Source organism: Struthio camelus, chromosome 17 (genome assembly GCF_040807025.1).
Source record: "Struthio camelus isolate bStrCam1 chromosome 17, bStrCam1.hap1, whole genome shotgun sequence".
NCBI classification, from domain to species: Eukaryota; Metazoa; Chordata; class Aves; order Struthioniformes; family Struthionidae; genus Struthio; species Struthio camelus.
This window is the reverse complement of record NC_090958.1, coordinates 10274939-10294500: the sequence shown is the minus strand read 5'-3', so window position 1 is coordinate 10294500 and position 19562 is coordinate 10274939. Positions and strand designations below refer to the sequence as shown.

The 19562-nt window shown below is 48.3% G+C and overlaps 2 protein-coding genes across 2 annotated transcripts in view; one reads left to right on the top strand and one right to left on the bottom strand.

Annotated features, from left to right (window-relative positions):
• Nucleotides 1–6906: 6906 nt before the first annotated feature.
• YDJC (YdjC chitooligosaccharide deacetylase homolog) overlaps nucleotides 6907–19562 on the top strand; it is a 36356-nt gene continuing 23700 nt past the window's right edge. Inside the window, exon 1 of the mRNA XM_068910844.1 lies at nucleotides 6907–7502. The gene's annotated coding sequence lies outside the window, so the exon portion shown is untranslated. The remainder of the gene's footprint in view (nucleotides 7503–19562) is intronic.
• SDF2L1 (stromal cell derived factor 2 like 1) lies at nucleotides 12980–18661 on the bottom strand. Its single transcript, XM_068910845.1, has 3 exons — nucleotides 17288–18661; nucleotides 15679–15875; nucleotides 12980–13652 (listed from the first exon to the last, which is right to left on the bottom strand). The coding sequence occupies exons 1-3, from the start codon at nucleotides 17454–17456 to the stop codon at nucleotides 13374–13376; spliced, it is 645 nt and encodes a 214-aa protein (XP_068766946.1). The 5' UTR covers nucleotides 17457–18661; the 3' UTR covers nucleotides 12980–13373.

Below are 19562 nucleotides of genomic sequence, written 5' to 3'. Positions count from 1 at the left end.
CCCACGAGAGGGCTCTCACTCAGCCCCAGAGCCCTGTCTGAGCCCAGCAAGTGGGGTTTAAGTTTTTTCAGTTTCTGGATAACATGATCCTATGGATCTTTCCTTTCAAAATAGTAATCAGAACAGCAAACACAGTGCCTGGCTTCAGTTGACCAATACACAACAGAGGCAAAGAAGGCAAACAGCAGACTTTTCAGTTAGTTTGCACAGGGGGCACTTAAATACTGTATTGGTTACATAATACCCTTTGGGGGGTTGGGGTTTTACACATTCTTCTACTAAATATATCTATGAGATTTGTTTTAAACTGATCAACACAAATCCAACTGCAGCTTTAAGAGGAAAACTCCTGTGATTAGACCTAATGCCACTAGGTAGCTCATAGCATATTTACTGAAAACCAATGCACAATAGAGTTTTTTTCCTAGGACTGCCAGTCAGCATTGCATTCACTCCACTGCAGTGGATGGTGTTGCTCTTTTCGTAGATGGGCCACTATAGACTGCCACTTCCCTGCAGGAAGCGCAGGCTGCTGATTTTTAGGGCCATATCCTGCCACTGCTCCACATCCAGTCCTCAGGAGTCATCCCAGCACAGAATGAGGGCAGGATATAGTCTGGCAATTGCAACAAACTAGGTGCTAAGCAAGCAGACGAGGCGTTAAAAAAATAGCCTAGAGCCTTCCTAGGTGCAAGTGATTGGAAAACAAGCATTCACAATTAGCTCCTCCTGAGAAGCCCATTCTCATGGGGTACCTGAAAGTATATTCCCTTCCTCATAAGCTTTCCAGTGAGCATCCTGTTCCCATCCAAAGGGAGTAGCAAGTGGCCAAACTGCTCCACTGGAGGTCTGACAATAGCATCCGCTGCCCACCTTTTCAGCTCAAGTCTGACTCAATCTGTATGCCACTCCTGCTAAACCCAGCTAAACCCTTCCTGGGAATGCCAAGCTTCCCCAGGCAAGAACTGCATTTAGCAGCCCTGTGTCCTTGCAAAGCCATCCCTCTGCTCAGAGGCAAACAGGTGAGAAGAGTCTCAGAGCATCACAGCCTTAAAACCACGCTCTTCTCTTTAGCAGCTTGTCACCAGAAACTCCATGGGCAAAGATCTCCGCCCTGAGGAGCTAGCAGAATGGCAAGTGGGCAGCTAATTGAGAATGGGAGTACCTAATGTTGGCACAAGCCAACATTATCTTCATGGTACTGCACAGAACAAGGTACAACACTTGCACTCAGCATCATAGACCAACTTGGTAAAAATCCTACTTACCTACCCACCTGGGGGGTGGGCAAGCCCTTGCCTTGTAAAGCTCCTCAGGTCTTGCAAATCTCAGACACACCAAGTCGTCAAGTGACAGTGATACGTTGTGCGTGGTGTAAACTTCAATGCACTATTTTGCATGGGGTGTAATAAATAGATATTTTAAGGAGTCACCCTGCTACTACGACTTTACAACAACTGACGGACTCCCTCAGACACTGAGCTGCTGAGAAGCAACACCTTTGCCAGGAGCTGCTACATCTTTGCCAGCAGTTCACCCTATTAAAATTGATACGGAGTTGTACTTTGTACAAAAGCCGCATAGTGCTAGCAGACAAACTCCAGCTTGTTCATCCACTGTGAACCCCCATCATATTTCAGGAGTTTAGTGCAGTAGCAATCTGGTTTTACACAGTCCACCAGCAGAAAATGCAGTTGCTTCGTTTCTTTTTATAGCAGTTACCTTTAACATGCCTCTAAAGTATTTTGTAAAAGTCAAACAAAGGGGAGGCTCTGCTCTGGGAGAAGCAGAAAATGAAAGACCTTCAGACCTGAAGGGAACAGGGATCTCAACAGCTGTGGAGAAGTAGAGAAGGCCACCTTGATGCGTGAGCTGCTACAGATGCTGAGCACTAGCAAAGAGAAGGATTCCTCAGCGCAAGCACCCAGACACCCAGCGATTCATTTAGCGCATTTTCAGCGGCTTTTGGAGCAAGCGAGAGGGCAGTTGTAGCGTTCCCTAGTGGATTCGCTGGCCAAATTCTCTCTTCCGAGTTCTGACCAGAATCGATCCCTTTCTCCCCTCCTTTTTCCTCTTCATATGCAGATACCTCTACTGAAACAGGAATGCTTGGGGGGGGGGGGGGGAGCAGAACAAAAGGCATTAAATATTAAATTTGGGAAAAGTGAAGCCAGACTGTTTTTCACACGTACCCTGTATTCGGGAGCCAGTGACTGGGGTCATCTTTAAAGCCTTGAGCGGGTGAATGGTTCCTGGCATCAGAGCAGGAAAGCCCTTTGCAGGTGGGTTAAAGCTGAGAGCCTGCCTCACTCCTCCGGTACAAGACACAAAACGCTGCCTGCCCAGGGGAGCTGTGTTTTGGGGAGCGGGGAGGCACAGCTGCCTGGCTGGAGCCGCCGGCTGGGGCAGGCAGGAAGGAGGGAGGGAGGCTCTGCCAGGGCTCTGCGCTGGTCCTGTGCCGTCCGGGGGCACAGCCGGCCCCGGCAGCCAGTGCCGAGCCCTGCTGCCACCAGAGAGGCTGTGAGCACCAAGGGCTCATCGTCGCTGCTTGGCAGGTCAGCGCATCGCAGCCGGTGGAGCCCGACAGCTGCTGCCGAGTGAAACAGACCTCTGCAAACTGATTGCATGGGGATTTCAGAGGGTCTCCTGGCTCGTGGCTCTTGAAAGGACCTCGCTGACAGCCAGCCTGACCGCTTTGTTTGCTTGGCTCTGTCCAAAGGGAAGGTGTCCAAGCCCAGAGGTGCTGCCCCACTGAGCTGGGGGGAAGCAGGGGGCAGCCCCCCTTCCATCGGGGCTGAAAGTGTACTCGGAGCCAGATTTCCAGGCCACCACCTTCCCCCCCTCTGCAAGTTTGATGCAGAAAAGATCAGATCTGTCGGCCTTCACAGAGACAGAGGGGAGGCTGAAGGCAGTGCAAAGGGGGCATCGACCAAAGCCACTCTTCAAATAGACCTATCAAAACGTCCTGATCAACTCAGGAGCGTACAATAAAATAGATGGGGGAAGAGACATAGAGCAGGATAGACTGTTTTGTTCAGTAAGTATTGCTCAGACTATTCACTCACACACTTCCTCATATTTCTGCCTAAAACAGCCCTGAAATCCAGGCACATCTTTTCCTGCCTCTTCTCAACCAAATTTTAAGCCCACTGATGCACTTGCAGCACCTAAATATCCTGAGACACCAGCCCTGGGGCAGCCCACTGCTGCTCCCACTGTACCACCCAGAGAGATGAGACTCTCCGCAGGAGCAAAGGGGCCTCAGGGTCTTCCCAGCTCACCACGCTTCCTGCGCACCAGGCAGCGCGACGGCCCGCCAGGCGCTGAGCTGCAGGGCTGACGGCACTGGACAGGCAAGGGCCAGGGCAGAGGGGGGCATCCCCATCATCCTCAGAGCTGCTGCAGGCTCCTGCAGGACCAGGGCACTGTCCCGCCAAGGTGCCCCTTACTGATCCCTGCTGCCTAGCAGCAGGGACTCACCTATCCTCACTTGCAGCAAGCGAGGACAGCGATTATGTTCCTTTGCCCCAGAGTTTTGAGGTCTCCCTCTAGCAGGCTCCATGGTGCAAGGTGCTGCACACAACCCTAAAGGACAGAGAAGAGTTTTCAAGTGAAGCTTAAGGAGAACTAGCCGGATCAGCTGCCCACCTCCAGCATGTCCAGGGAGCTTTGATGCCCCTGAAAATCACTAGTGTGCCCAGAAGGGAAGCAGGCCACCCAGTAGGGTTGGGCTGTGGCAGGGACACCAGCCTCAGGTGTGGGAATGGGATAGTGCAGCCACCTCACCAGGCTCCGGCCCTCCCGACCCTGGGTGCTGCTGCTGCTGCTGCGGGCAGCTCCTGCCCCAAGCCCCAGGGTGGCAGGCAGGGCCAGCCACAAGAAGGTGCCTCTGATGGTCAGGGTGGCGTCACCATTTTCAACCTGTGCCAAGCAGGCCCACAGGACAGCAGCAGTGGGGGATCTTCTGCCACGCTGTGGAGCTGCACAGGAAGGACATTGCAGGAGGGCAGAAGTTCATCTCAACAGCCCAGGCGCAGCACCCGGCCTTCCTGGCAGCCTCCCGGCAACCCAGCCCTGAGCGTCAACACACCGCTTACAGACAAGGCAGAGAAAATCCATCATTTGCTTTTCCAGGAGGGAGAAAAGGTTCTGAGAAGTCGCTTGGGATCACTTGGTTCTGCAGCTAGGAACCAGTCCTGCTCATCAGTCCCAGTGCAGTACCTTAAATACACCTCTGTCCCCTCCAAAAGGGGATCTCTGACTTTAGCTAACGCTTTGTTGAGGCAGATTATTTTAGGCTAAGTACTAAGCCTATTTGTTCAGTATGAACGGTAGTGTCTCAGAGAGAACAACAGACAATCATTTTCCTCCGATTTCTTAAGGCATCAGATATAAGAAAATATGATCGAGTGTCCATTTGGTTTTCTGGCGAGAACAATCTACACTGGACAACTTTCCTGTGGAGACAAGCGCAGGAAATAGCCTAGAAGTGGAACCATCCTGCATTATTATTTTTCCTTAAGAAGCACTTTTTAAAAGCAGTGCCCCCATCAGCCACAGCCCCCACAGAGCTGCACTGCACAGCCTCCCAGAAGGCCGGCGCTGCGGTTGAAGTCATGGCAGCATTTCTGTCCCTGGGTCACTGCAGTCACAGCCCCATAGGCCTGCTCCAGAGAGGGGCCTGCACCTGGGGGCAGGTCGGGAAGGGGTGAGGGTGGCTAAGGCACCTCTTTCCTACTACATGTCTCCTCCCCGTGGGTTCCCCTCTGCCCGGTGCTGCGGCCCCATGTAGCTCCCAGCCACGTCCCGCCTGCGGCTCTGTGACTCTGCCCTGCCAGCGACCCCCGGGCTTCAGATTGCTAAGCCGCCTCCATTAAAAATCTCAATAATTCACTTTGCTCCGGTATTTTCCTCATATAGGTTCCCCCCCCACACACCCTGTTTTTCCTTCCCCACAAAACATAAGCAACCATTGCTCAGTGGTGCGAGCGTGTGCGGGGGAACGGGTGCAGAGACAGGACTCGCCCTGGCAAGGCTCTGGGGCAAAAAGCTGTGAAAGTTGTATTGTGAAACTTCAAGTCTCAGGAGGGTTTTCAGCCTTTTCTCCACTGCCCATCACACAGCTCTCCCAGGGGAGGTGCCCCTTCCACTCTCACCGGGACTTTCAGAGTCACAATTACCGCTTTCTTTTTGGTAAGGAAGAAGGGTGTGCTCTCCCAGCAGAGAATTCATACCCAAAGGAAACCTCACAAATGCTTCTATCCTACCATTCCCACAACACACATCTCTTGCCTAGCAGCAGCCCTCCTGCCCTCGAAAGCCTGGGTTTAGCCCTAATAAAGCAACTTTCCAAAATGACATTACAAAGCACTTTCATCCCCAGAGCAGAGGCCAGCGGGCTTCGAGGCTGCTGGTGTCAAGTCACTGCTGGGAATTTTAAGCAAGATTTTGGTCAGTCACCTGCAGTAAACAGCCTCCCATCCCATCAGGGGAATAGAACAGCAGAACAGGAGGTGGCAGATAAAGCAAAGCTTTTAACATCTCCAGCTATTTTGCCTTGGAGTCTGAAGTTTCTAAGCTTGGCTGAAAGACACCCTCACCACTGTACTTTTGAATTGCTGAGCCAAATGCAGCACAGTGTCAATAAATCTGTTTTGCTATACAGCTTTTTAGAAAATTGTCTGCAGCTCGACAGTAACCATGTCCACATTCTCACCCAGCGGAGGCAGAGGTAATACAAAGGTATCGTTTCTGCCGGAAAGTATATGGAATTGCCATACTCAGTGCTGTTTTGGCAGGAGCCTCGCATTCTGCACTTTCCATTTTAGCTGCAGAGGTTTAATACTACAATAGCCTTTTTGGTAATGTAGCCACAAACACACACAACACAGTCCCTGCATTAAATGGCGCTGGCACGAATCAGGGGTCTTCCCGTTTTGAAGAAGCAGGGAGGATAAAGGGGGAATAGACCAGCTATCAAACAGGTGCCGATAAACCCATTTCATCACCCCACACCCCGTATGTCCTTCACATGACATTGGCTACCTTGTGAGCCCTGTAGTAGGGAGGGAACTACTGGGACTGCACTGGGACCATTTCCTGGGTCGCATCCCCCGTGATGTCAGAAGCAGAGTTCGGCTGGACAGGATCTGAAAAGCTCTTATAAGCCTCACAGCTGCCACTCAGCAACATGAATAAGGTCTCAGAAAGCACCTATCTCTCGGGACGTCCTAGGTCCGAGAAAAGCATCAGTGTGCCAGCGATTGCCCGTGCACTCCCTGCCTCCGGTCGTGCCCCTCGGCTCCCTCTCACGGGAATTCACGCGAACTCTCCCGGGCAAGCACTGGCCCGTTGCTGTATTTTCTCGGCACAAGGAGGCACCGCTCTCCTCTAATTCCCCGGAACAACGCTTCTGTTTGTAGCCTTTCAAAGTCTTGAGCTACCTGGCTTTAAACGCGCCACCGGGACCGGGGAAATAGGGGGCGGCAGTGGAGGATCGGGGCAGGGTCCGGCGGCCGCCAGGCCGGCGCCGCTGCCGAGGCAGCCGGGCGGCAGGGAGGGCACGGCGAGGAGCCGCAGGGGCAGGGCGCCGGCGCTGCCCTCCGCGCAGCCCGCCCCGCACGGCTCCCGGCCCGGGGCTCAGCCCTGCCGCGGCCGTGCGAGGAAGCACCTGGCTCCCGGGGCCAGGCTGAGCGCGGAGCTCTCTGCGGGTGCCGCGCAGCGCCCGCCTGCCCGCGGCTCCTGCCGGGGCTCTGCCCGCTGCCGGGGGCTGGCTGACAGCGGCGCCCCGCACCCGCGTCTCGGGGCTGCGCACATGAGGGAGAGGTGGTACCTCCCCGCTCCCCTCCACGCCCCGCTGCAGCAGGCGAGGCTCCATAAAGAGACGACCACTGTGCCCGGCAGAGCTAGCAAGAGCTGGCCGAGAGGAGACGGGCGGGGTGGGAGCACGGGACCGGCGCAACCGAGCGGGGAGGGAAGCGGCAGAGCGCGGCGGGAGGACGGGGTCGATTACGGGAGCGGAGGTCTGGGAGGAAGCCTCCTGCCAGCAGCCGAGAGTCGCCATTAGCAGAGGCTAGCTCGTAAATGCTGCTGCTCGGAATCGCAGGAGGCTCCTATTCTAGATTAACTTTCCGCTAGAGATGAGGGAGTAGCCAGCAGCAGGCGGCCGATGCAGCAGGCGGCCGATGCTGAGAAGCTCAGGTCGCGCTGCGCGGTAGATTTGCGGAGAGATCTACGTGCGCTCGGCGAACGGGTGAAGCGCTCGCAGCAAGAGCGGCCGGCGGGCGGGGAGCGGGGCCGCCAGCCTGCCCTCCCCGGCCAGGACCCCGCGGCAGCCGCAGCCCGCAGGGCGAAGCTGACGGGGCAGCCTCCTAGCAGCCCGAAAACAGTCTCGGTAAGAGAGGGCAGCTCGCTTTCCACCCTAACGCCAGCGGGAGCTCACGGCGGACGGCACAGGACCGCTCCAGGGGGAAGCGGTCCAGGCAGGAGCCGAGGACAGCCAGGTTAGTTACTCCAGAGACAAGACGTGTTTATGTAAGTACTACCACGGATGGGCAATATATCTTACGCTGGCTAGAAACAGACCGTCTGACAGCAGCTTTTACTTTCGAGACCTCAGAAAGTGCAACACGATTGCTGTATATAAACAGGGAGCTCTTTTCTCCTCTTGTTAATGATGAGCCGTTTGTATCTTCCCCCCCCCCCCCCCCACTGAGGCGGAAAGCGGTTTCTAATTTTATTATACAGGTAATTGCCTTAAATGTCTACTTTAAGCAAACAGACTCCAGTCTTGGACGCGCTATATAGATCCTATAGAAAGATAGTAAACAGAAACGCCCAACGCATCGCTTTACAGCCTACGCTGATGTTCTAAACTTTCCTTTTAAATAACTGCCCGGCAGAGCGCACCTAACAAGCAAGACAGGGCCACACAGGATATACCCCAGCCGTTGACCGCCTTGGCATCGTTACGCAGAGCGCGCAGATGTCAATTGTTTCGCCCCGAAGCGGCCAGATTTGCAGGCGCTGCGACGGCCCCGGGCTGCCGAGCGCGCCCCGCTCCGCGAGGTCCCGCCCGCGGCACGGGAGCCGCTCCGCGCCGCTCCGCTCCGCTCCGCCGGGCCGCCCGCGCCCCACGGCAGGGCAGCAGCGCTGACTAGCGGCCGCCGCGCCTGGGCGCTCCCGGCCCCACCGCGCCCCCGCCTCTTCGGCTCCGGCAACTCTTTCGGGCTGTAAGCCGGAGATAACGGCAAAAACGAGCCCATCCTCTTTTTCCTGTTTGCTTTCACGTCACCCGCACTTTTATATAGATTAGCTACATCGCTGTTTCCAAGGCACGAGGAAGTAGTAATCTGGATTTAAGAGAGTAGCAAACAAACTCTAGCGAATTTAAGGGATCGCACATGAAGTATCGCTACAGGAGACTTGCAAGGCAAGGGAGCGGCGGAAGGAGTTTGGCAGTCAGCCCCCCTGCCCGACTCCAGCCACGGGGAAGCACAGGGGCCCAGGCACGGCAGAGATGGCCCCAGATCTATTTGGTTTCATGTTCGGCTTTGCGGTTTGAATTGCGCTAGTTTTAGTCCAGATATTTCCGCACAGGACACACCTCTCCTAACCAGTGCCCTCAGAAAATGAAACTTGGGTGAATACATAGATGAACATCATGAAGATCAAACTAAGAGCAGCCTTAGATCCGAATCCAAATTTGACAATCCTCCAGGCATACAAAACCAGCACTTGCACATTACTCTGTGTGTGTGTATATATATGTACATACGCACACACAAAGCACATAGGAACCAATTAGCCAGGTTTACACCTTGCATACATTCTGATTAATTTGTGATGTGTTTCAGGACTGTTTGGTTACCCTTGAGATGTCATACAGCTACTAACACCTCCTTATTCCATCATTTAAGACCCTAATGAAGGGATACTGTTTCCCCAAAGGGGTGGTAACAGATGAATCCCTCACATAGCAGCCTCAAATAACACCAGAGGAGTCGGGGGAGGATTTTACTGTGAACTTTATGCTAATTTAGAATTAGTACAATACCCCATATAGTGAAAGGTTTTTATAATCAGTTTAATCTACTGCAATGTAAGGGGGGGAAGGGAGAGGAAGTGTTCAACTGTCCAATAGCTGACTTTACTTTCAAGGTAGCCAGCATCTTCCTTAAAAAGCTCAATAACACAACCATGGATGCTGTCTTGTAATCACAAACGTGGATTCCTGAAAGGTTGCTGATGAAATAGCTACATTATGAAGCCATTCATTATCACAGATATCTGAACAGGGGCCCATAGCTGGATCACCGGAAGATATGTTTGAGTAGAAAATTGCAAAATCAAAAGGGTACAAATGAGAATTCAGAATTAGGGAAGAGGGGCAGGTACCCTATATTCCTCAAACTCTCACAGGCTCTTAACCAGTTTCCTAGCTACCAGCAGGGAGCCTCACTGAAAAGCCAATGAACATGCCAACCAAGGAATCAGACACCTAGGAAGAGGCTGCTGCTGGAAGAAAGATTATTTCTAAGGTCTGGCTTCTGTATGATACAGCTGTCAAACATGGTACATACCATCTATGGTGACAAGTAGTGCTTCCAGTGCTGAAGGATAAGAGGAGACAAGATAGAGGATTCAGCAGAACGAACAGGGCTGGAAATGCTGCTGAGTAAACAACACTGTTCCAGGGTTGTCCTGATGGTGTTTCCTTCCCCCCACCCCCCTTTGTTTTGATGCTTAAAGATATATTCATTTATAACTTCTTAGTAACAAAATACCTGATTAGTATTTTTCAAACATAACAAATGAAATAAAGTCGGTTTATTTCATTGGAAGTTCCTTCCAATACTTTTGAAGGAGTAAAAGCATTTTGTCTCGTCAGGATAAATGAGAACTAGCTAGCAAATGTTTGTACGCTTACCAGTTAACGTGGCTTTAAAAAAAAAAAAAAACACTACAGAAAGTAAGAGTAAGAATGTTTGTATTCACACACACTTCCCTTGTAAATTAACTTATCTATGGAACTTTTAACGTCATTTTACATTGAAAAAAAAATCTGCCAAACACTGCACTTATTCTACGTTTATACATAATTCAAGGTAGAGTTCAAACTAAGCAGATTTCCTTTAGCAATTTTTCCCACTGAAAAGTATTACAAATAAAGATCCCTCTATCATTTTTCCCCAAAGCCCTTCTAGTTTATTAAAGGAAGTGCAACATTGGTACATCTTTTGAAAGAGTTCTTATGACAGCACAGTGAGCAAGAAATTGAAAAGCATGTCAGTCATTTGAACAAGTTACTTTCTGCTAGCATCAGAAGCCAAAATACTTAGTTTTGATTTAACCTTAAAGTGCACAGAGAATTTTGACAAGTAGTACTACAAAGTTTAGTTTACTGCCTTAAACAATAGAAACAAGACAGCATTCCTGATTTTCACGTATATATCTCTCAACATTTCATGTTTTACTCAGAGACCCAACTTCTTCAGTCAGATAAGGAAAGTCCATAGGAAAAAAACAACCAAACCTAGCAATATAAACATTGAATTTCTTTTATAAACTTAAAAATTAAGTCCCCAGTCCTCAGCTGCAGGGGACAGACCAAAAAAGGTGATTTATAAGCAGTCAGAGTAAACAATAATACACCTGAATGAGAGCTTGAAGTCTCAGCATTTCAGTTTAAAACATAAAAGAAGACACGATGCAGATATCAGTGCAGTTTCTGTAAGTCTAGAAGTTACGTAGAAAGGAAAGCACATTATCACTTGCACAAGACATAGTCTTCACAGCTGTAAACCCTTGCGTTTCCTACATTAACTCATGGCCTTTGTAGTCTGCATTTAGCATGCCATGAGTACCACCAAAACAACTACTGTTTTGTTAGACCTTTCCAAACTAAGATGTACTTGAACCAGCCTTATTCAGGGGTCCTTCAGCATAATTTCATAGCAGTAAGAACTGGGGAGGAAAAACAAAACAAAAACCACCCCCCAACAACAATTAAAAAAAACCCCAAACACACCCACAAATCTATTGTGACATATATGCAACTGAAAGATTCAGCCTAAGTGATTTCTTCATCTCAGTCAGAATCAGAAGCTAAGGAAACTCAAGTTTACATTAAAGAGCTTTTCAAATAAGACTTTCATGGGGGAAAACATAGTTCATTACAAATAGAAGGTGTTTTCAAAACTCTGATCATATTAGGAAGGAAGCAATAAGAACTAAAAAAAAAAAAAAAAACAACAAAAAAGTTTTTTGTTCTCTCACAGCTCTCAGTTTGCCTCAAATCCAGAAAATAGAGAGGGAGGTCCAGTAAGATCCACTCAAGCATGATTAGCAACACTGACAACACTCCAGCCAGGGACAGAAGTCTTCAAATACAGATAAGCTTCCAGTGGGGATAGTACCTGGTAAGCAGACTGAGATGAGCCGCCTATCTCTACTCCTTCTCAATTTGTTCAGCATCCCACGGGTACACAAACACTAAGCCTACATGACTTAAGCATAAAGCATCGAGCCCACAGTGATATAGAACACTTTGCCAAATGTACACCTCTTCCTCCTGCCAGACACTACCACTCCTTTTGTGGTTACTCAAATACCAACTTCAAAAGAAAAGCCTTCCTTTTTAATAAGGGAAAAGGCAGCTTGTTAAGCAGAAAACCGTTGCATTTATCTTTTGTATCTGTAACATCAATAACAATTTGTCAGGAACATCAGTGAACCCAAAACATTCATTGCATAAAAAATTGCTTCTAATACAAAACAGCAAAAGATAGTCCGCTTAGTCTCCAAAATGATTGTAATCCTTGAAGAGCAACATTCAGCTAAAATTCATAGGAAAAAAAAAAAAGTCTTACCTCTTTATTGAAGGATAATAACCAGGTACTCAATAAGTTCCTTGTTCCATAGGTTATGAAGAAAAATCTGCTAGTTTCAAACCCTAAAGCAAAAACTGAAGCTAGTCTGTGCAGTATAACTGTATGATGGACCAGAGCATGAAGCATGTATCAGTATTTGTAAAGCTTAAATGCAACTGCCTGTTACACCTCCTCAGCACAGCTCCCTCAAACTAAGTGTAGCATGTGATAGGAGTCGTAAAAGCAGCAAATGTTTCCTGCTTCTTTAACTGATTGACTAATTAACACCATAATCAGTAAGCCATTTACTCATGGAGACAAGAACGCCTAATTTTCTAACTCTTCACTGCTCATTTACTGAGCTTTTCTGTTTAAAGTAAACAAACATCTTATGTTATTTTGAATTTTAATCAGTGTTTCAGGTAGCACTGTTTAACAAACACATTCAAGAGTTAGTTTTGTTCCCTTTTTACAGGGAGGGAGAGGAACAAAGAAAATCAGATAAACTGTTCAGGGAAACAGGGAGTTCCTTGCTAGCACTATAGAGCACACCACTCCATCAAAAATGCAGGACCTAACCATTCTCTAAGATTAATTCTTCTTTCTTTTTCTAGATCCAAACAAAAACACCCACATGGGTCCCATTATTTATTCATCCGGATTCTCATATGGATCTTGCAAAGTGGCTTGCAAGTACAGCATAAGTCAGATTCAACTGTTCCTTCAGACCACATGGAAGTTTGTTTAATTAATATTAGAATTTCACAAACAGTAGCTTTCTGCTCCAATTCTTAGAGCAGAACAGTCTCACCATTGGATAATTAACAGTATCACCATTGCCAAAAAAAAATCTAAGCTTCTTGGGAGAAAAGGAAATTAAAAGAAAGTGAAAACTAAATCTTCTTACTCCAACGTACATATTTGTATCTCTCCAATATAGCACACATTGGAAGTCACAAAAGATATTGGAAGTGATTTTCAAACGACCACAAATATTTTTCACGAAGGCTGAACTGCTGATGCCAAACCATATTTGAGAACTATTTTTTCCTTTTCCAGGCTTACTCCATGCCCCTCATTAGTATTATTCTCTCACTAAGAAGCAGAAATAAGTTTCCCAATGTTTAATTATAACTGGAAAATGATTACAAAATATGAATTTTTATTGTACTTGGGACTACAGAAATCCATTACTTCAGTTTTTCCATTTCCTTTGGATTTGAGAAAAAGTGACAAGCAAAACAAATTACAGTGAAAACTAACAGACATATGAACTAGTTTCACCAATTAAACTTGAAAATTGAGAGAGGATTTTGCCAACTTTACGTGTCTAATCCTGGCAGATGCCATTCCCCACAGAAGTGCTGCATTCCTAGAATGAACTAATGCCCTTCAGTAATACAGAAAGTCAGTCACTTAGGCAAGGCAGGACTTATAAGAGGCCAAGGATTAGCATCTCCCAACACTGGAGTAAACAGAAGCATTATGGATCCTCTGACCAATTCAGAGCTCATCATGTTTTGCAGGGTCCATACTGGGTTTGATGAAAATTCCTTCCATTGCTTTCCAATAGTTGTGATGATTAGCAGTAGGCATGCCATGAACTTCCCGTTGGCCTCTAATTGGATGGCCATACTGTTCCCCAGTTATTGAAAGGAACACATCGGTTCCTACGTGCTTGAAGCGCACTGCATCATCCCGCTCCCAGTGTGTCCCACTGCACTGCACAATCCATATATCCAGGTCATCTCCTTCACCATCATCACCAAAGGCACTTACTTCCTGTTAAGAGACACAAACTTCTTGAAGTGAAAATGTAAGGAAATACCTCCAATGCACACACAAAAACATCAACCATATAGTCAGTAGAAAGTTTAAAGGCAAAGAGGGAGAAGAAACAAGATGTGCTGTCTCATTGCTTTGTATACAGCTGTCAAATCCAGAAGCAGTAACTTATTCCCATTATAATCTGAACACAAAGTGTCAATAAACCCCAACATGCATTACAAATTAAGTAAGAGTCTGGGAGCATGGAGATCAGAAAAATATTTCAGAGAAAAAATTCAAATCAAACACTACTGATGTTGATACAGACTTCAGTCTCCCCACTAGACAAAATTTGTAACTGTGGACATTTTATTTTGTAGTATGATTGACCTCGTAGTTATCATCGCAATAGTTTCTTAGTGTAATATATTTTTACCCTGAAGTCTCAACAGTTTAACTTATAAATAATCATATTCCTTTTTTACTTAATTTTACTGAGCTTTCAATTGGGTTATCAATTTTATCAATTATTCTTGGGTTTTTTTTTTTTGCAGTCTTACTTCAAACAGCTAGTTCAATTACACTTTAAAAAAAAAACAAAAGTGCCATTAAAGCAATGGAATTTCTGCTAAAATAAAAACCAAAAGACTAAATTTCATTATGCACAAAACAAAAAAACAAAACAAAAACAAGCCTTCAGGTGTTTGAAGAAACCTGCTAGGCTCAGCTCCAACTGTTTAGGATTCAGTATAGCCTTTAATTATTAATAACCTCATGACCAGAAGGGATTAACAACTTGAAAATAGAACTGAAATCGTTTATACCTAGTAACCTAAAGAATTAGGGCCATGTTACTTTTAATTTACATAGCCCAAAAAGCGTTAAAGACAATATGCTAATTAAAAGGTCAAACTACTTTGCTAAGAATATGAAATAGAAGTTTGTGTTCAGAACCACCTCGTATTTCAATAAGGTCATAAGTCAGAGTCCTTTCAACCTCTAGGAAGTCACCCAAACTCTTCTCTCTTGCACAAATACTGTGCAGACACATAGCAAAAAACAAAGAGAAAAGAAAGACAGTTAATGAGTATCTTTACATCAACGACAATGTCATATGAATTGCCTAAACTCACAAATGAGAGTTGGTGGAAAGTGTTAAGAGTCCTTCTGTTCTTTATTTTTCTGGAACGCTACTTTCCAATAATTGATCTTGTTTTAATCACAATATAACCTAGATATCCTAAACAAAACTGGACCCTATTGTTGCAGCCATTTTACACATGGTAAAAGGCAAACCTTTTTTCACAAAGACTTGGGTCTTCTGGCTCAGAATCTAAAGACCTATCTACATAGCCTGAAGGAAGACTAAAAAGATTACTAATTACAAACTCCCAACAAATGCAGATTATTTATTTTAAGAGAGATTTTTAATCTTGGACAAGCATCTGTTTATGAACAAGGCTGGGACCTAGTTACAGTCAGAATCACTGTTCTATGAAATTACAAAAGAGTAAATAAGAGTGATTGTGAGAGCAGATTTCTGTTGAAGGAGGACAGATATATCAGGATAGGGAGCTAAAATAAGGATAGGGAGAAGCAAACTGAAACTAATGGATCGGATCAGCAAAAGACTTGGATATAGGAATGCCTAGTGTCACAATACATAATCTGTTGCCTGGCTCTAGAGCAAACTTCATGATGTTGAGGAAAGCACTCAGTCTCTTACACCTTGAAAGTGTTTAAACACTTCAGAACAGTCTTCCCACTAGCAGTAGCGCAGTATAGAGAAACCAATATAGATTAGTTAAACTACTGTGCAATACTGATACATATTAAAATTTCCTCTGTCAAGAGCTTACATATATTATTCCAAGATGCACTTGGGATATGCACAGACATACCATTTCTGGCAGCTGATAGCCAAGCCTGATTCTTCAAAAATATTAAAAACTGGAAAGAGGTATTGTTACTATCATGCAAAAGCTTTATACAAAAAAAAAAAAAAGCTTTATACAAAAGCTTAACATTTAGAACAACTCACTTGGTTATTGGAGAGTGGTGATGGGAAGTGATGAGTGTGTAAATTTTTTCCTGTGTTAACGTGGGTAAGTCGTATAGCTTGCCCACATTTCACCGGTGTTCCTCGCTGGCAGCTGCCATCACTTTTCCCACGAATCCGCCAGTAACTGTTAGCATCATCTGAAGCTTCAACTCCTGTCACTGACTGTTGCCCACTTCCTGTTTCAACAGAATTAAGTAGTAGGAGGCTTAACCCACTTTTCCCAGTTCAAAAAGTTCTGAAACACACTACAAAAGAGTATTTCAGTCTCAACCATTTTCCTGTTTTAGACAGCCTCTAATTCTATAACCTTATTCGTGCTGCAATCTAATAAACAAACTGAACTGATAAGGAGAAGAAAAAATGTTAAGGCATGAACATCTAAAGAAATCTGCCTTAATGGTCTCATGCCTTCATGCTTAGAGGTGCTTAGTTGTCATAGTCCACCTATTGACTGCAATGGAAATGCAGGTACCAAATGACTTTAGACCGAAGAACTTAAACAGAGCACGAAGAACTTAAACAGAGCACGTGTTAGGAGATGTGAACTGTTAAAGTTCACAGCAAACACACGAGAAGAAGTTATGTTGGAGGTATGATCCATGAAATACTATTCGCATCTTTTCCTTTTCAAAAATACTATCATTTTTTTCAAGCACTCAAACAAGGCACTCAGCAGCCTCACCCCTCCCGGCACAGAGGCTGAGATGGGACTGCTGAGGCCCTCCACACAGACCAGTGGGTCACCTCGGGTGAGGGCAGAGCACCCCTGGTACTCTGCGGTGGAGTCCTGCCCCAACCCCTTCTCACACCCTGGGCCTCAGCACCCTCCTCTCTGCAGCTTTCCTCCCAGCCTGCCAGTTCTCCCCCAGGACACCCCACAATCCCTGGCCTGCTGCTCCCTCCCCCCCGCACCAGGGGCACAATCCCCAGAAACCTCAAACCTCCTTCCCTGGGCCACCCGCCATCTCCCTGTCCCACTCGCTGCCTGCCCCCCGCCATTTCACAGCCCCCCTTCCCACCTACCCCCCCGCCATTTCACAGCCCCCCCTTCCCACCCGCCCCCCGCCATTTCACAGCCCCCCTTCCCGCCTGCCCCCCCGCCATTTCACAGCCCCCCTTCCCACCTACCCCCCCGCCATTTCACAGCCCCCCCTTCCCACCCGCCCCCCGCCATTTCACAGCCCCCCTTCCCGCCTGCCCCCCCGCCATTTCACAGCCCCCCTTCCCGCCTGCCCCCCCGCCATTTCACAGCCCCCCTTCCCACCTACCCCCCCGCCATTTCACAGCCCCCCCTTCCCACCCGCCCCCCGCCATTTCACAGCCCCCCTTCCCGCCTGCCCCCCCGCCATTTCACAGCCCCCCTTCCCGCCTGCCCCCCCGCCATTTCACAGCCCCCCTTCCCGCCCGCCATTCCCCAACCTCCCTCCCCGCGAGCCCCCCCGCCATTTCACAGCCCCCCCTCACCGTCTGTCCCCTCACCGTTTCCCAGCCGTCCTCCCCCCCTTTCCCTGCCCCTCACTGCCGGCCGACCAACACTTCCTTGCCCCGGGTCGCCTCAGCGCGGCGCTCCCGCCCCGGCCCTGCTCACCGGAGCCGTACTTGACCTCGTGCGAGTGCAGCCGCACGCTGTGGCGGGTGTTGAGCAGCTTCAGCACCGACCCGCAGGTAACAGCACCCGGTGCGGGCTCCCTGCCGCGACACGGCCCGCCCAGCAGCGCCAGCAGCAGCAACGGGAAGAGGCAGCAGCCGCCCCGCATCGCTCCTCAGCCCGGCCGGCACCGCCGCCCCCCAGCAGCGGAGCCCGCTTCCACACCCCCTCCGCCACGCCAGCCAATCACCCGCTGCCAGCACCGCGGCCGGCCAATCCCCGCCCGCCCTCTGCTCCGGCTCCCACCCGCATTGGGCTATACCCTAGTGACCTCACCACCGGCAGACCCCCGGCGGGAGGAGCTCATTGGGCCGGGGGAGAAGAGGTGGCCAATCAGAGCAAGCGGCGTGGCACCTCCCAGGGAAGGATGCGGAGGAAAGCGGCGGCTCGCTTCCCGTCAGCGATGGCGCGGGCGGGCCCGAGGCCGGGTCAGCGCCCGGCTGGGCCGCGGTTCCCCGCCACCTTCCCGCGCGGCCGGAGCGGAGCGGCCCGGCCCGCAGCGCCCCGGGAGTGGCGCTGACAGGAACGCGCCTCCCTCTCTCGTTGCGAGCTTTCTGTTGCCGAAAACAGGTTTATTTCAGAGGAAAGCAGGCCGGGTTTGGTGCAGCAGTTGTCTCATCTGACGCCTACTCTGGAGTTGTAAGAAAAAGAGAAGCTGGGCCGTTCTGACTAGCTGTTACGGGCCGCGTACGAAAACACACTGCAGAGAGGACTGATCAGTGAATTATCGCCAGAGCCTGGGGAAAACCGGGTGTCTTCGCTAGGGGGAGAGCGCTGGCAGACAGGAGCTAGCTCTAAGGTAACGAGCCTGGACGCAGCGCCGGAGAGCTGGTGTCGGCGCCGATAGGTAAACCAGCCCGTGCCCTGGCCTTCCGGCCGCTGCGGGCCCAGAGCGAGCAGCTGGGGTGTTACTTGGCACAGATCTGCCCTTCCCTGCCGTCCCTGCTCTTGAAGTGTAAACGTACCCCCATTTTTGGGTCTCTGAAAAGCACAGCCAGTGCCATTCAAAATGCTAGTGTAACAAAATGCTGAAAAACAAAGCAAATTCATGGTGGTGAATTGGCTTTCATGAGAAAATACCACTGGTCCAATCCTTTCTGGATGGTATTAGAGCGTCTCATGACAGGGCATGAATACTACGCCAAGAAGAGCTAACAGCGATTACTCTGTCATTAAGCTGCAATGAGAATGTCTGTGCTTTCAGAGCACAAAGTTCACCTTCTGTGATTCAGTCTCCTTTGTGAGGTTCTTGTAACAAAAATATTAAGCTTGATATGCAGTGTACACTGGCATTCTGTATAAAAGAAAGCTGCATAAATTAACATACACATTTCTTCCATTCATTGTTTAGTTTTGCAGACTGAAAAATATTATCTTTTTTTTTTCCTTAAAAAAAAAAAAAGTCTCCTTTATCAACAGGAGACAATCACAGACAAAGGATGACACAGTATCTCTAGCATGGCCCGTTAGCTCTGCCTCTGAAACTGCTCATTTGATTGCCCCATATGTCACGTCATGGACAGTCTGGTATGAGTTTGGTGTAACGCTCTCAGGAATACAACGTAATTTAACAGAGCAAAAGCTTTTGACCTTCCTAGCAGCAAGGAAACAAGTAGGAAGGGCACCTGTCTTGGGACTTAAGTCGTAAGAATGGTATTCTACAACGTGCAACAGCAAAGAACTGCAACACTGCACTTTCTATTATAGGATGATTTAGAAAGCACATTAGTCTGCTGCCTAGTGGAAACATTGTAAGATGCTCAGCTGACTCTTATCTTTTCCACCAGTCCTGAGTCTGTGAGGCTTTTTACTAGCCACATGTCACTCACTCGAATAACCATGCTAGCTTTGACCCATTTGATGTATCTGTGCCTACATCTAAGAATCATCTCTCACTTAAATGGCAGGCCTGCATTAAAACAAGCCTGAGTCCTAAGCTCACATACATGCACATATACACATGCGCACACAAGACTCGGTGTGTTTTTCTGATGACTATAAACTAATTTTCTAGTTCCTGAAATGTAAATGTCTGCTCAAAGAAAAGCAAAAGATCACACATTGATAACCGAACATCATATTTCTATGTCGTTCTAAGAAACCTCCCTCTTCTTGTAACTAAGACAATAGCTTGCATTTACTGGTGTTTCTATAAACCGGGCAAACCCAGATGTCTGTAGTTGCTATTTTAGCCATGGAAAATCAATCATAAGGG

Coding starts and splice junctions, on each gene's coding strand:
- SDF2L1 (XM_068910845.1), bottom strand. CDS start 17,456: ATGCGGGGCGGCTGCTGCCTCTTCCCGTTGCTGCTGCTGGCGCTGCTG. Junction 15,876..17,287: donor CGAGGTCAAGTACGGCTCCG/GTGAGCAGGGCC, acceptor CTGTTGAAACAG/GAAGTGGGCAACAGTCAGTG. Junction 13,653..15,678: donor CACCACTCTCCAATAACCAA/GTGAGTTGTTCT, acceptor GTCTCTTAACAG/GAAGTAAGTGCCTTTGGTGA.